The sequence below is a fragment of the Gymnogyps californianus genome, chromosome 3 (genome assembly GCF_018139145.2).
Source record: "Gymnogyps californianus isolate 813 chromosome 3, ASM1813914v2, whole genome shotgun sequence".
In the NCBI taxonomy this organism is placed as follows: domain Eukaryota; kingdom Metazoa; phylum Chordata; class Aves; order Accipitriformes; family Cathartidae; genus Gymnogyps; species Gymnogyps californianus.
This window is the reverse complement of record NC_059473.1, coordinates 116,988,964-117,006,208: the sequence shown is the minus strand read 5'-3', so window position 1 is coordinate 117,006,208 and position 17,245 is coordinate 116,988,964. Positions and strand designations below refer to the sequence as shown.

The following is a 17,245-nucleotide window of genomic DNA, read 5'->3' as shown; positions in this document are numbered from 1 at the left end:
ATTACAATTTACATACTTTTAGATGAATAATTTTGTCTATGTAAATAGTGATTAGAGCTGCAGTATTGGTAAAGACACAGTAATACGTATGCTTTATTTGGTTTATTTTATAGCTATTTTTTTTATTTTTAGATGAAGCAAAAATAAAGGGACTTGCAGCTCCTAGCAATCTTTCTGTGAATCAAACTCTTGAAGGTCATAGTGGTAAGTGTCTCTGGGCATTTAATGTACTTTTGATTAGAATAAAAAAATACAAGATTCTGTGAAGCTGATAGAGTAATTTTGCTATAACTTTTTACTATAAGCCTGAAATAAAGATTATCAGTATTCAACTCAGGTATGTAACAGCTTGGCTATCTATTTTTACCAAGTTATCTGATGAAAGACCTACAGTCAATCTTTCATGATCTGTGAGTGAATCACTGGGTTGAGAATCAAACTGATCTAGCCTTACCTCAATTCTCCTGGCTGATACTGTATGTATGATGCAGCATGCATGCTGCACAAACCAAGCTCTGCTCTGCCTGTTACGATTTAAAGTTTGCTTATGGATTTTGCAAGGCTAAGTCTGTGAACTTTGACATTACAGCCTAACTTGTGTTTTGTATTACCTCAGGCTTTGCTTTTTCCAAATTATTTGGTCCCCATTCATTATCCTGAGAAGGAAATATTGATTTCTATTTAAGTGGATGATGCTATTGTATGTGTTATATGACAGAGGGACTTTTTTTTTTTTTAAATCATGCAGTGCTACTCATATAATACTTGTTATCCCTGACTTCAGTGTGGTTAATCTGGAAGAGCTACTCAGTTGCATGGGACTGGAATATATTTTTAGGTATTTACATAAAAGATCACGATATATTTGCTCACATACATTTGTTCACATACTGCCTTGGAAGATGACAGATAGAGAATGCTTTACAGCAGAAGAGAAAAGCTAAACTGATGGGCAGTTGATGCTGGAATTGCTGAGTTAAAGAAACAATGATGTTCTATTGTGGTTTTAAAAAAAAAAAAAAGGAGAACAATTTTCTCTTGCACTGTATATATAAAGTTTTAAACTCTGTACGATAGGCTAAAATCAGAAATGAAACTAAAAGCCTTCTTAAGCGTTTTTTCCAGCGACACATGTGGACAAGCCTGGGGTGGTTTGTGGTTTGTTTTTTTTTTTTTATAGTGTCTATGAGATTTGCTTATATGTTATGGTAGCTTTAAATTTTCTTCTGAAGAAATCAAAGTTAGTTCAGTAAACCTGATCTCTGTCTTAAATATATCTTCATTTTCCCTTTATTGACAAATTACAGAATGTGTATGTATGTAGACTGCAGTATAGTATACCGACAAAGTTTAGAGAGGTTAGAAAACAGGCTAAAGAAGGATAGTGTGTGAAAGTAAAAATTAAATGCAGAGAAATTAGATGGGGAGGAATTAAACTCTCATGTGAGAAATGTTAAATGGTCATCATCTGTGGACAATGGGATATGAAGAGAATGCTAAAATCCTTACATTATTTGAAGAAATGGTCTTTTTATGAGGATTTGCAGTTAAAACCTGCAAACAGTCAGGTTATTTTAGGGGCCTGGTTAAATATGATCGAAAAAATGAATTGTGAGGAATTGATTTAGTGGATATTTTGAATGAATGTCTTCAACTCTGAAATAGATTACTGTTACCTTCAAAAATCCCCGACACTCAGGATATCTTTGATTGCACCTGTTGATAAAGTTCGTGACTGAAATGCTGAAAAATGGAAAGGATACAGAGGAAATGGATGACTAACGGTGAGGGCATGAAAGAGTGTGATGCTTGAAGTGGCCAAGCTCATATCCCGTGTTGAACTGATGAAATAAGATGCTGCTTAGAAACGGTTTGAAGATGTTTCAAGTCAAGTCAAATATTTATGAGTAGGATCCCATGAGAGACCTGAAGGTCTGAAGGAATTGTGTGTAGAGTGCTCTTTTTGGTAATGGTGAGGCAGATTTTGTTTTAAAAGTGGAGCACTACTGAGGATCAAACTACTAAGAGGAAGAAAAAAACAAGACTTCGTATGACAGTGAAGTTTTGTCAGCTTCCCGGACTAACATGTCAGAGGCAGTCAGAAACTGCAACATTATGATTTGGGGTTTGCGTATTGAAGCAATATTCTGAGCAGAATTTGGAGAGGATGTTATTCAAATGGGTGAATACAGAAGCGAAAGGAGCCGTTTAGCAGAATTTTGAAAGAGGAAACGAGTGATGCAGAAAGAATGCCTAAAACTAAATCAAAGTCAGGAGTGCAAATTTCTGAAAAGCTCCAAGTTGATTAAGTTGGATGTGGTGGTTTTTATTAACTTATTTAAGTGGTGTAAATAAAAAATTTGTATAATTTTCTAGGTTCTGTGCAAGTGGTGACGTGGAATGAACAGTATCAAAAACTGACTACCAGTGATCAAAATGGACTTATCATTGTGTGGATGCTGTATAAAGGTATTCTACAGGATAAATTTGAGATGGGATAATATTCCATGTTGCGAGAAATCTTTTTTCTTTTCTTTTTTTTCAGCGATTTTTACAATTCTTTTTCAGACTTTTTATTTGGCAGACTGTAAAGTTCAAAATAGATTTAAAACAATTTCCAAGTTTTTATGGTAATACTTGTCTATACTTTTTGTAGTGTAGTCACATATAAAAAGGCATTTGTCCTGCAGAGCTAGCTTAGGAGGAGATACCAGTTCTTAGCCATATGCTTGGTAAACTGCTCTAAATTTCTTATTTTCCTATCTCTGTTACTTTATTCCCTTGGAGGAAAATAGTATATTGAACAAAAAAAAGAAGCAGTGCTTCTTTGTGTAGGTTCTGTTCTGGGTATCACTGTAATATTTAAATAGTTCTGCAAAGTGCATTAAGCACAGACATATTGGTAGAACTACAAGAACTTAGCAACCCTACTTAGAACATCAATTAAATACTTCCATAAAAATGATCTTTAGAAATGTTTAATTAAGGCAGTGAACTAATATGACTAACCAGTGTATTGCTGTAATTGGCTTTTATTGTTCTTGACCTTTTCACACATACAAGTACTTTGGTACACTTAAATTCATTTGAAAGCCAGCAAACCTCTCAGTCAAATTAACCACTTTCCAACACAAGTGGGAAAGAAAAAGAAAATAATTTTTTCTCTTGGGGATTTTTGTTTAATGAAAAATGGAAATAAATAAAATCTCATCTCAGCTTCTCATTTCAGGAATAAAGAATATCCCTTGATTAGTCTTTCTGCCTGATATGTGGTGGCTACTGTCACATAAATCATCTCTTAGTTTTGGAAAAGAACGAGTAAATTACTTAATACATTCCTATCAAACACGGTTGTTCCCTCCATTTGTGTTTCCTAGTGTATGCTTGTCAGTTCTGAAATTACGTAAGCACAGATCTCTTCCTGTAGGGCCCCTCTCGGACTTTGGCTCTCCTCTCCGATTCCTCGTTTGTCAGGTTCTTTTTGGAAATAAGTAGCTCATGTCTGAACACTGGGTTTCACAATAATTATGTCTGTGTGTTCTGGGGGACACTATAGCGTAGTCTTGCTAGAGTTTTACTGGAAGGGCAGAACAACCTTGTGTTTAATTTCTTTCCAAAACTTACTGCTTCTGTAGCTTTTTGTTGTATATTACATTGCAGAGCCATATGTAACCTACTATCTCATGTTTACTTACAAGCAGACCTTTCTCAAGTTTCTCCATTTCATTGAACATCTAAAAAAAAAATAGTTGCTTGGTAACTTTTATAAACTTTTTGTGTGTCTGTATTTTTTTTTTTTTTTAACAACTTCAGGAATTCATATTGCTAAGAAATGTCATTACCATCCTGTTTGCATATCTTTTTAATTGAGAGTAATTTTACTCTTTGAATTCAGTGATTAGCGTGTACCTTGAATCCACTAGAGGATTATCAAATCAGAAGTATAACTCAGTTTTTCATTCACTACTAATAGGTGCTTGGTATGAAGAGATGATTAACAATAGAAATAAATCTGTTGTTCGAAGTATGAGCTGGAATGCTGATGGACAAAAGATTTGTATTGTATATGAAGATGGAGCTGTGATTGTTGGATCAGTAGATGGTAAAATTTAAGCTCTACTAATTGTTGTGGTATTACATAGCTTTTGTTTTCAGTATAATGTACATAGTGGCTCTGTTTCTCTAGATAAATACAATTAATAGTTACTTTCTAATTGTTACTTTGACTTTCTTTAGCTGTTTTAGTTTTTACATTGGTAACTTGCATCCTATTTTTAATTTTGTGGTATGTTTATTAAGTACAATTAATGTTCTGTTACAGGCAATCGCATTTGGGGAAAAGACTTGAAAGGTACCCACCTGTGCCACGTGGCCTGGTCCTCCGATAGCAAAGTTTTACTCTTTGGAATGGCAAATGGAGAGATTCACATTTATGACAATCAGGGAAATTTTATTGTAAGTCCATGGTGGTATAATAAAGGTATTAACTTCAACAGGCATAAAAACTTACTTCCTCTTAATTTATTTCACGTTCGTTTGTTTAGTTGGTGGACTTCAGTACTGACAACCAGACAAGGTCTTGTGCATGAAGTTTTTATTCAAGATTTATGCAGCTGCAGCTTCTTAATATAAATATTTCTTTCTTGGTAGCTAAATGAATATCACATCAACTAATGCCTTTTTGCCTTGCAATAGTTATTGAAAATGTAAAAATATGTATGGTGATACCAATTAAATTAAATGACGCTCATGTTAAAAGTACTAGCATGCTTTTAGAATAAAGCAGTAGTTTATTTTCCTATTGCTCCTGTCATTCTTTATTACATAAGGAATGTTACATGCTTCAGAGAAAACCTGGTAATAAGTGGAAGAATGAAAGGAAGTAACTATAATATTGCTGCATTCCTACAACTTCAGTTTACTTATTTATTTTTGTCTACTTACTTGGAGTATTGGAATATGACTATGACAAAATGCTAAACAGAAGTAAAACACTGACTTTGAAAAGAGCAATGTATTTGGAACCCTGTTTTTGACTTTTACATGCCTGTTATGGTGAATTTTCTCCTCCTTTCCTTTCCTTCCCTTCCCTTCCCTAAGAAAGTATCTGTTACCCTTCCCATTTTCTTTTCTTTAACCCCCCACTGTATCGTTCTTCCCACTGTGTGAGTCATGGTGTTACAGCACATAGCATGTGCTGTAAATTACTGAAATTCTTTAAATAAGTTGTTGTCGCTCCCCCTGCCCCCCTCTCCCTTTAGCAACAATATGTATGTTTGTGCTCGCCCTTTCTTCCTCTCCCCTTCCCTTCCATAACTTACCTGGTAGCCCTCCTCGAAGTGATCCAGGTGCACTCTTATCTTTCAGAAAAAGCCCTTACCTGTGTTACCAGATGTACAAGGCTAATTATTACAAAAGTAAACTTATCTTAATTGGTGTTCTAATTTGGACATTTCCTTTTTTCAATTATTTTTATATATTATTCAAGTGACTTTTATCAAGAAAAAGCTGACAAAAGGTTTCTTTTAAAAAAAAAAATCTTGTGGCCAGGAATGGTTTTAAATTATTTTCATTTTTTGCAAAGTTCCAGTGGGGTTCCTTGTGTGTATGCATGTGTGTGTGGTGGGATTTTTTTTGTTTGTTTGTTTGTTTTTAAGTTACTTTTCAAAGAATGAAAATGCCAACATTAAAGTACTTCTTTGTAGTTAAAATATATGTTTTCATACGTCTGATCTGGCTTTGAATAAGGAAGTTTCTCAAACCCTTAAGATTTTGAGAATGGGAAAATTTTTCTTGGGACAGGAAAAAAATTTTGCATAGACATCTGGTCTTTTGCAAGGTATCAGTAGAGATATAAATTGTTCTTCTAAATAGTATGTTGTATATGACTTTAAATAATTAACCATTTTTGTCTAGGTGAAAATGAAACTGAGTTGTTTGGTGAACTTAACTGGAGCATTCAGTATTGCTGGAATACATTGGTATCATGGTACAGAAGGCTACATTGAACCAGATTGTCCTTGTCTTGCTGTCTGTTATGACAACGGAAGATGCCAGATAATGAGAGATGAGAATGACCACAGTAGGTACAAATGTGGGGTACTAACTACTGAGCTGCTCTTGACCCAAAAAGTCTACTTGTGTTTATATTCTTAATGTTTGTTTCTTAAAAACTAGATCCTGTTTTGATTGACACTGGTATGAATGTAGTATGTATTCAGTGGAACCACTGTGGAAGCGTATTGGCGGTGGCAGGCTCCCTAAAAGCAACTTCTCAAGATAAAGATGTAAACATTGTGCAGTTCTATACTCCGTTTGGTGAGGTAAAAATATTCAATATACTTAAATGGTTTTTTATCTTAGTATGTTTTGTCTATGCAGTCATTACTGGTGGAATTTGGATGCCAAAATGTAGGTGTTTAGTGTGTTTTACGTGCTCTAAGGCATCTAGGCTGTCCACCTGGATCTGGAAAGATGACACAGGACCAGGTACCCTTTTAGAACAGCAAGTTAGCGGCCAGTGCGAAAATCCGAGTGCATCTCATAAAACACTAAATGATGGGATATGTATAGTGTCTGACTTTGAACACCTAACTCAGATACCTGAGTTCAGACTATAGTCAATAAGCAATTTGGAATGCTTAGGCAGCAGTTATGCTACCTTAACACCTGTGTATCAAATCTGGAAGTACTTGTCTTTCTCCACTGGCTGTATAAGAGACCTAGGCATCTCTAGATTAGGAGTTTAAAATACGGCAGTGAATGCTCCCCTCTATTTTTATGGAATCAGTAAAACTGAGAAAACAGCATCTGGTATCAGTAAAAGCAACGGCTCAGAAACCTCAGAAAAGGTAAACTGTTTCTAATCTTCATTCGTGTGTTGGGGATATTGTTTTGTAAATGTTTTTTGTACTGCCTGTCTTTTTTATAAGATGTTAAACGTTCAACAGCTGAGAGACAACTTTCTTATATATTTTTGTTCATGGTGCTGCTCTTGCCTTGCAGGGTGATTTCAGGTAATTTCACTTTCCCTCCTAGTAATATATCTGGAAATCACTAAGTTAGTGTTACATATCAGAGTATGAGGAAGTTTGCCCCTTGTGCAGAGGAAGTACTTGTCAGCCCTGAGGGTAACTGTGGTAAGGACAGAGCTGTGAGCTGTGCTGTGAAAGGGGTTAAGATCCAACACCATCCGTAGGGCTTTCCTTAGTTGAAAGTATTAAATGGAACCAAAGGTTTTGGCAATAATGTTACATCTCTGGTTGCTAATGTCCTTCAGATTACCTGAAACAGGTGTTCTAGATTCTGTATCTAGTGTTTAGGAGTAAATGCTTCAGATTTTAGAATTGTTTTGTACTAGTTCTGATATTCAGGTACGGACTTAACTTTTTGGAAGATGGTATCTTCTGTGAATAATGTGTGACCAGCATGTGGACTTGGTATTTGCATCTGATCAAAGGCATGAAATCGGTACTAAACTGTGTAAGTTTATTGATAACAGTGTATTGAGGCACGAAGTTATGCCCTCAAAAGTAAAGTTACATGTAAGCATAAGTATCAGTGTTCTGCTCAGTAAAATGTTGTCTTTTTTAAAGCCTAAGATGATTCAAAATCTTACAGTAAATAGTAGATTAATGTATCCTTTATTACATACATTGAATTCAATACATATATTATTTGAAAACAAAAAACTTCCGACAAACAAGTGCTCTGTGGGACTAAGGTTATAGTTTTTGAAAACATTTTTTTCAATTGTTTCCTTCATTCAACTTCAAATTCTATAGCAAAATAAAGGTATAAAAAAAAGATGGAAAGTGTATTTCTTTGATAGCTCTTAAATTGTAAATGGACATCTAACTGCCTTTCTTAGACCCTTTAGGAAAGGGAATAGAGTAGAGGAAAATGTCCATTGCCTCACTGCAAATTGTGTACCTATGCAGCTAATTCATTGTATGCTCTTGACATAGATTAGCTATATGTTTTTATTTGTTTAAACTATCATCAGCTGTAGTTAAGGGTGTTGTACATCAACTGACTAATAAATGAAACACTTCCAGCATAAATGAAACTTCTGAGGCATGTCAGGTATCAGTACTATTGTTGTGTTTATTTTAGTAGCGACTGAAATTATAAAGGTGATTCAAATTACCAGCCAAAGGAAAAAATGTTTATACTGTCATTTTCCATCTATTATTTATTTTTGTAAGTTTGAACTATCACTGAGTCCTGTTTTTTCTTTCTCTCTGACAAATAAAAAGAATTGAGGCAAAAGAACACTGCATGGTAATGCATATTAAATATCTCCCTCTTTTTTTTGCATGTGTGTTGTAATTTGAGAGTCGTTATGGGGTACTGTAAAGAAGATCTATGTTTGGTTTTCATCAGCTATCAAAACTGTTGTTCATGTATTTTAGAGTGGTTTTCCTATGATAAATTCAGCATCTTTTTCTTTCCTTGTTTTAAACAAGCATTTGCGCACACTGAAAGTTCCTGGCAAACAGATATCTGCCTTGTCTTGGGAGGGAAGTGGACTGAAAATTGCACTAGCTGTCGATTCTTACATATATTTTGCAAACATTCGTCCAGATTACAAGGTATGGAGTAATGTGGCACTTAACTGTATTAATAAGTTTCCTGTTACTTATTCTCTTTCTGAATGGGTTGAAAAAGTAGCTTTCGCTAATATATAAATCAGTGCTTAACTTACGATTACTGCTTGATCAACACTACTGACTTGATGTTTTAGTGGAATGTGAGTGTCTGTCTTGGTGATGGAATGACTTAGCCATTGCTTTTATAATGAATTTGTGATTTTATTTTCATAATAAGGAAATGTATGCTTTGTTAATATTAACAGAATTGGGCATGATTCTAAATTTGGTAGTAATTGAGGCTGTCGTGTAGGTAAGGCTCCAGTGTTTTCATTGCTGTTTGGTTAAACTGAGTGGGCTAAGTGATACAATGGGAATTGTTCAAGCCTTACTTCTACTGTCATTTTTTTGGTGGTGAATTATTAGTTTGAACCAGGAGAGTTGTGTAGAAACCTGAACAGTAGAAATGAATGCAACCTGATAGGCGTACTTCCTACTTATATTTCAATTCCCAATATACTTTTTACAAGTGTGTATTCAAATGATTCTAAATAATGTTTTTATCTTGTCTACCATATGAGGTATTTTGTTTATTGATTTGGGTTTTTTTTTTAAAGAGTTAGGACTATTTCACTTTAAATTTACAGTTTAACAAAAAATAGTGATTACTGTCAGTACATAGTATTGTATACTTTTTTTTTCCAGTACAGGATATGTCCTTTAATCATCAGTATGTAACCACTGTGATTAAAGAGAGAGAGAGTGGAATGTGAGGAACATACTGCAGCTATATTGAAATGTATTGTTCCACTCAGTTGTGAAAAATCATTGGTCAGGGAGGTATAAACACAAATCTGCTAGGAAGCAATCTCAGATAGTTTGTTGTAAATCTGCTGGAAAAGACTTTGGAAATTTGAGCTGGAAATTAGTCTTGCAGGAAATGCTACCTAATGTTTATTCTGGGAAATGTGTAACAGCTGGAACACAGGCCTATTGCTTTTTTCTTAAACTCATCAGTATCTATGAGACCATGTGTATTTCAAGATCTGGCACAGTTTGCAAATGAATAATATTTTGAAACCTTAGTTTTAGAAACTGCATGCGTAAGCTTTCTCTTTTTTTTTTTTCTTTTTTCTTTTTCATATTTAAAGTGGAAAAAGATGTGCTCAAATTAATTTATTTCTGCAGCAGCAAGTAAACTTCTAACCTGTTGGGAGCATACTCAGTTTCAATGTTAAATATTTTTATGATGAATGACATGTGTTGTCCTTCAATAAATAATACACATTACTACCGCTATGTTCTTTCTGATTATATCAGTAACTCCCTTCTAGGAACTAGATAGTCTAAAAGGTGACAGTCATTAAATGGTAGTGATTTAAAGCTGTCATTAATTTAGGCTGAATTGGAATTAATGACCTGGAGATGAAGTGTTAGTATCACATTACCAATCTACTGAATAATCTGGTTTCCTGTATTTTTCAAGTATTACCATAATAAGAGAAAGGGGGTTCTAAATTAATATGACAGTAAAAACTATGAATTGAGCTGATCTTTTTTAAACTATTCATAGTTTACATGGTATCTTTTTGGAGTTGTAATACTAATTTAGAGTCTATAGCTCTAGTTACATTTCTTCTGGTGTATATTACCTTATTCAAATCTACATTGGATTTTACTTCATATCCTCATCATCCAGCATTCTAGGGTCCTTTGCCACTTCTTGAAATCAGTTTTAGATTTGACAAACATGATTTACAGTTTACTGACTTGTTACCTCATAACTTACTCCTTTGATATAAATTTTGAATATTCAGAATAGTGTAAGTTCCAGTTTGCATCTCTGGGAAGGATCCTGTGGGTAGTGCTCTCGGTTGTCAAAAACTCCCTTTATTGAAATCCTTTTATTTTTCTTCCTGTATCCAAAATGAGCTTGATTTTTGTGAAAATCCAAGTAGGTTGTATCGGTTGGGTCATCTTTATTCACATGCCTGTTGCCTCTCTGAAAGATAATAAATAATAAATGAATGATGTACAACATCCAGGGCTAAAAACATGATGACTGTCCAGCGTGTTGTATTTATCCATGTTCATCTAATTCCATTATTTATTATACTTTTTTTTTTTAATATCTCTACCTTGTGTGAAAGCTGGATTCACTGATTTGTGATTCCCAGAATCATAATGCTTTTTCCATCTGCCCACTCCTGTTCCTCTGGCTATACTCCATAGCCTTGTGTTTGAGTTCCCGTAGAACTTTACTTGAGTCAAAACCTCTGGGTTCTGGCAATTTATTACCATTCAGTTTATAGATCTATTTTAAAAGTTCTTTTGCTGATACTTTTAGTTTATCATCTCAGTTTCATTCCCTGTAGAGTTGTGGGAACCCTTCTGGCCAGCTCTCTAACAAGCTTTCTCCTCTCTCTCTAGTAGATGCTGATGCAGAGAATTCTATTAGTTTTTCTACAATTGCATCATCATCCTTAAGTGGTTTGCTTTATATCTTGTTTGTCAGCTTCACCTCCTTTCTGAGATATTTTCTGATTCTGCTGTGTTAGAAGGGGGTTTCATTATTAATTTCTATAATTTAAATCAGTTGAATGCAATAAAATACATCTTCATGCTTTTTACAGTGTTTGGATATTCCATTTCTTCTTTTGCCTTTTTGCCCTTTCTCCTACTTGTTACGTGAATAATTACATTCTTCTGGGGGGAAGGGAGGATTTTTCTCATGTTAATAACATGGAAGAGGTGATGCGAGTTATTATAGTGCTCTAATATAATTGCTTATTTTTGTCTGCTTCAGGAATTGCACTGTTTGAGTTGTCTATATTTCCCTTGGGAAATGAACTTTGGGTTTCCAAATCAATAATCGTAGAGCAAGCATTTTCATGGCAAAACCCATCATCACAGTGGGTATTTCTGTGTACCTGCTGAACAAGGAAGAAACAAGGGGAAGTGAAATCTTGTCACATTTTGAGGTTGATCTTCCAATTCTGATTGCGATAGGTTATTCTGCGTGATGGGAAGGCTTCTTTTGCCGGTTCAATATTATGCAAATAACTTATTACTGGAGCTGTGTTCACATACTTTTAATAAATCAGTTCATCACTTGACAGGTAAAGAATATTGAATACTGATTGTGTATATGAAATAAACACTTTCATAGCTGTGAACAATTTATTATTGAATTCTTATAATTTCTGATAGGTTTTATCAAAATTGTCTCTTGGCAGTGGGGTTACTGTTCCAATACAGTTGTTTATGCGTATACCCGACCTGACCGTCCAGAATACTGTGTAGTCTTTTGGGACACAAAAAACAATGAGAAGTACGTGAAATATGTCAAGAGCTTGATTTCCATAACAACTTATGGAGACTTCTGTGTTTTAGCAACTAAAGCAGATGAAAATCAACCTCAGGTAAAGTCTTCCTTTTAATTTTCACTGGAAACGCTCTGTTCCACATGTCAGTGCTTTACAGCCAGAATAAGATGAAATGTAAAATTCTGAATCTGTCTCAGAGTGTGTCATTCACTTGTCATTTGACAGAATGGCACTTGAATGGGGTCAGTGTTTAAAAACAAAGAACCCCAACAAACAACAAAGCAATAGCCAAAATGTGCAGAACCAATTAACTGCATCTATATTTTAACTCCTTGTAGCCATTGGTAACTTAATGAAAACTGCAGCCCTCCAGATTAACAGTTCTTTAGAAATATTTAGAACAGTTCTCCAAAGACAAGCTAAAAGCAGGAGAGCATCAAAATGGTAACGAATATTTAATCAGTCAGAAGTGGGGGAAAAAAAAGGGGAATTTTTTAGGTGATATAAATCACGTTACTACAAACTGCTCCATTTGTTTGTTTATTTTAAATGTAGTGACAAATTATATGATAAATGTATCCTTTAGTTAATGTATGTTTGCTTAGTGTGATGCTAACTGTTACACGGTTTTTCTTACTGCGTTCACTTCTGAATTATTTTCTATATTACTTGTATATTGCTTACAAAGGAGGAGCATGAGACTGAGTCAACTGGTGCAATGGTAAAAAAAAAGCTTTAGTGCTGCTTTGCTTGATTGTGCAATAAATGGTGTACTGTCATATGGATTGAAAATATGGTATACATGGCCAAAACCATTTGGTGAAATTGAGCGCAATAAAATAAGATTTTTCTGGGTTGTATTTTTAAAATAGGAAACAAACAGTGGAGGGACTTAGTGTAACTTTCTTGAGCATGAATAACAGATTTAATTTTAGCATCTGAAAATTACAGATAATAAGCATCTTTCAATTCTTTCGAAATGGCTTCAGTGTAATTATTAACGCTATGGGGGGTCAGCTTTTACGAAATGAAGTGAACAAGCTTGTCCTTTGGGTAGCAGTTCATTAGAGTTGTTTTCTGAAAAACAGATTTGTTTTGGAATAGATTTCGGTCATTAGAATTGTGATTTCAAGATGGCAAAGTGTACAGCAATAGCTGATGGGGCAAAAAAGACTAATTTCAGCAGGAACTGTTTAAAGGTATTGTAAGCAGGTATGAATGTCAGTAAGTTATGAAGAACTTAATGTTGATACCCATAGCAAGGCTTGAGCTTTCTGCTTTGATCAAATCAGACAATGCAAACTCCCTGCTCCTGGCACCACCCTGTGTAGCTCATGCAGCCTCTGTCTTGGATCCTGTTACTCCATGACCCCTTGGCAGTCTCTGATCTACTGACTTAGAGTCTCAGAAATAAGTAAAAAGGGCATAAAAGAGAAATCGATTATAGAGTGAATGTTGGGATAATTTACCAGAGAAGAATTAATATAAACATAATGGAAACAAACAATAAAGAGTTTAAAAAGCTGGGTGTCGTTTCCTACAGAGGTGGAGGCTCAACATATTTTTTGGAAAAGAGAAATTTGAGAATGCTGGTGGGAATTTTAACTCATGAACAAAGAAATAAACATACTGTTTTTGAGAGCTGTTTATTGGTGGCAAAACCAGAAAAATAAATTATTTAATGAAAAGAAATCCTTGTTCAGATCTTTTTCCTGGAAAGAATGAAGTTCATACAGTAGCTGAAAACCTAAATTCTGCCATTCTCATGTGATTAATAAGCTATCAATCTGTCAGTTTAAAGGAGTAAGCTGTACAGTTCCTATAGTCTGCTACTACAATTACATGAATTGTTCAGGAGGTGAAAGAGCTATGAAGGACTAATTATCTTCCATTTCCTGGAGAGTCAGGATAACAGCTCTTGGGCAATTCAAGTTTTGGCAGCCCTGATTTTTTGGGTTTTTGTTTGTTTGTTTGTTTTAAATCTAGAGACTTTACAGTAAAAGTTGCCACTTAATTTCCACACTTCTGATTCAAGACATTCTTATTTCCCTGTGCAATCATCATAAAGCTATTTAATCCTTGATTTAGGTCTGGAAAAATCAGCCACAACAATGAAGCATTGGTGTCTAGGTCAATTTTTATTTATTTGCATCTTCTTGAGTTTAATAGACCAATCTGAGGTATCTGTGCTATCAAAGCCTTCCCGAGCAGGATTACGAGAACGGCAAAACTAACAAAACTCATCAGTTTTGTAGTATCTGCAATACTGCAGGGCGGAGGGATAGCCTTATTCACAATTCTCCCCACATTGTAGCCCTCTTGGAAATTCAAGGAGATCAAGGTCTGCAAAGGATAGAACAAGGGTCCTAACTTCTGGGAGCTAGCGAGGGGATCTGATGCAGTTTATTAGATTATCTTTTGCATGAACAGCTAGATGAGAGTTGAGTCACTGAGAAATTGCTGGTTATCATGCTAGTAAATAATTGCAGTACAGTGTGTGTCCCACAGAGCAGGGGGTGAGACACTCGCTGTCTTGCCCTCACGTTATCTGTGGACCCTGCTGGTGGTACATCCTACGGATTGCATTTTGTCTGGTAGATTTGTTCCTTTGCTTAAAACAGCTGGTCACTTTCCTGTTTTGTGCTTGGCTTCGTTTATAGTGCTAACTGGCAAATATCTCATTAGTCTCATGCTTATGCTGCTTTATATTTACTGCAGTCATGGTCTCTCTGTTTTCTGTTGCTGATTAGCATTAGATTGTGTGAAATGTGAGTTATGAGATAGACCTTCACAGAAAACCTTGTACAGCTTACTAATTTACGAAAAATGTGGTAGTAATGATACTTGCTTTTATTTCCCTACAGTATGTGCTGGTTCTCTGCAATTCTATTGGCACTCCCTTGGACCCAAAATATATTGATATTGGTAAGCAACTTGCAATAGTCTTATTCTGTTGGGTTTTTTCCTAGTCTTTATAATGAATTTCTTATGCAAGTCTGTTGTTCAATGAAACAATCACTGTGTGGTAACACCCCTTGCATCCAAATGTTGTGACCTTCCATTCTATACGTGGTTGTAACTATGATTTTATATTGGCTTCTCACTTCTACTTGGACTCTCCCTAAATGTAATAAACATGTAATCAGGGGTTCCCATGTTGTGAACTGTAATTTGTGTTGGAAATGACCTATTAATTACTCTGTTAATAAAAATAGTGGCTTATAAAACCAGTCCTATTCCTTGTAAAAATTGGCTAAATTTAAACTGATTCTTGCAGTTAATACAAACTATCTACAATAGAATTTAAAAAAATTTTTACTTTTTTTTTTTTAAATGGATGTTCTTGGTGATTCAGATTTTCCTTCACAACAGTGGTAATTCAACTCCTTTTTAAGAAAATGTACTTTTCTGAAGAGGGTCCAGTTTCTCAGAGCGATTGGAATAGCTTGATCTGGACTTTCATTTAAAAATAACATGTTGCTGCTTCCCAAATATCTTAAAGATCAATTTCTTATATTTCAGTGTTGATAATATCTTTTCCTTATCATCTTCCTCAATTGTTTTATCTAAATAGTTTCAGATTATAAATTAAAAATTACATTAAAAAAACCCAACAGTGGATTATAACAGAAGTATGAAAATACCCCCAAATCCTAAATAGATCTGAATTCCAGGCTTTCCCTACTGCTTGTTTGCTGTGGGTGTGGTACAGAACATTGCCAAGTCATTGCAAACCACACTTTTCTGGGAGTTTTGCTAGAGAATAAAGATCATTGATTTTTCCCTTCAAACAGATGAGGGGAGTGTGGACAATCTAACAAATTAATCAGCTTTTTGATTAATTAATCCCCTTTTGTTTGTTCTGGTTTTTGCTTTATTTTTGGTTTGTTATCCAAATAGATCTGAATTTGGATTCAGAATAGACACTGTGAACCCCATTTGCAGTTTTCTTTTTGAAGCTTGATTCTTTGATTAACCTGTCTGTTTTGTTGAAAGGCTAAATAATTTGTAATGAAGTTTTAGCAAAAATATTTATTTGCTTTTGAACGAGAGAGGAGAGTATAGTTATTTAAATTAAAAGTACATACTTATTTTTAGAATGTCTTAGCTAAAATGATGGTAAGTAGATGTCTACTGCCAGATACACCTTCTAATGTGATTCCACTATGTTAGAAAGGTGGGATATGCTATACCACTGCTCAGTGGTATAGCACTTTCTGAGCACACTAAAATACTTAGGAAAAAAAAATTCTGTGCATGGTTGATACAGCAGAGGGGCATACAGCCATATTGGAACAGGTTATGGATAAAAACAGATTGCTTATTGTAAATCTGGAAGAATTCCTCCCCTCTTATTTTATTAATGTAAAGGTGTCTACTTCATATGTGTATATAGCTTTGGAACTTATGTGCTCTGATTCTGCAGAAATAGGTTTAATTTTTTAACAAACCTAACCAAAATCTTTTGCCTACCTATGCCAAAAAGAGATGTAGCTATTATGACAAGAAACTGCATGAACTTTTTTCAATGTAAATTGCCTTCTAGAGCTATTGGTTCATCCTCTCTGCAAAAAGTAACGTCTAAATTAATCTCATTAGAGAAGTTAGTTCCAAGCCATAGTGCTAATACTTGGTGTTAGTATTAAACGATAAACAAACAGCCATTCTGTCTGATAAAATAGACGGGAAAAGTGTCTAGCAAAGTTTTGGTAAGATAGAAAAGATGAGGAAAGTAAGGTGAAGAACTATAAGACAAGGAAGTAACAACAATTCACAGAAGAATATAAGTAGGAAAAAAAAAAAATCAACCAAAGAATAGAAATAGTTGAGATCATAAAGATGATTATTTTCCTCAACCAGTGCTACTAAACAGTTTTGTTTTTTATTATATATTTAACTAAGTTTGTAAGTGTCATTTTCTAACATTGTTCAGTTTTTCAGTGATAGCAGGAGGAAATCAGCTGTGAGTCAAATACATATTGTGAAATTCATGCCCTATATTGTAGTTCATAATTAAAATGACAAGTATCCTGCTCTGATGAATGAGTTTGACTTCTTTGTCCTATGGAATGTGTATGAAATATTGTGGTACTTTTTAGTCTCAGAATTTCTGTTTATGTCAATTTGATGCCCTCTTGCCACCTTTTACAATAGGCGTGGCACATCAGAATCTTAGGGATTAAAGTGCCCAGGAAATTCAATACCAAGAATTTTATAATGGATGGAGGGAAAAAAAACCCCAAACCTGAGCACTGAAGTAAGATGATGTGGTAGGTGATAGTGGTGTGGGTGGGGTGTCTGTTGTGTCCCCACTCCGTCCTGTCCCCC

The 17,245-nt window shown here is 34.7% G+C and overlaps 1 protein-coding gene across 1 annotated transcript in view; it reads left to right on the top strand.

Moving 5' to 3' along the window:
* The window catches only part of WDR35 (WD repeat domain 35), a 55,368-nt gene that overhangs the window by 10,784 nt on the left and 27,339 nt on the right, over window positions 1-17,245 (top strand). The window contains exons 6-14 of the mRNA XM_050893979.1: window positions 133-204; window positions 2,377-2,469; window positions 3,974-4,102; window positions 4,322-4,455; window positions 5,917-6,082; window positions 6,178-6,323; window positions 8,469-8,594; window positions 11,828-12,013; window positions 14,782-14,842. Of these exons, the coding sequence (XP_050749936.1) occupies window positions 133-204; window positions 2,377-2,469; window positions 3,974-4,102; window positions 4,322-4,455; window positions 5,917-6,082; window positions 6,178-6,323; window positions 8,469-8,594; window positions 11,828-12,013; window positions 14,782-14,842 (1,113 nt within the window). The remainder of the gene's footprint in view (window positions 1-132; window positions 205-2,376; window positions 2,470-3,973; window positions 4,103-4,321; window positions 4,456-5,916; window positions 6,083-6,177; window positions 6,324-8,468; window positions 8,595-11,827; window positions 12,014-14,781; window positions 14,843-17,245) is intronic.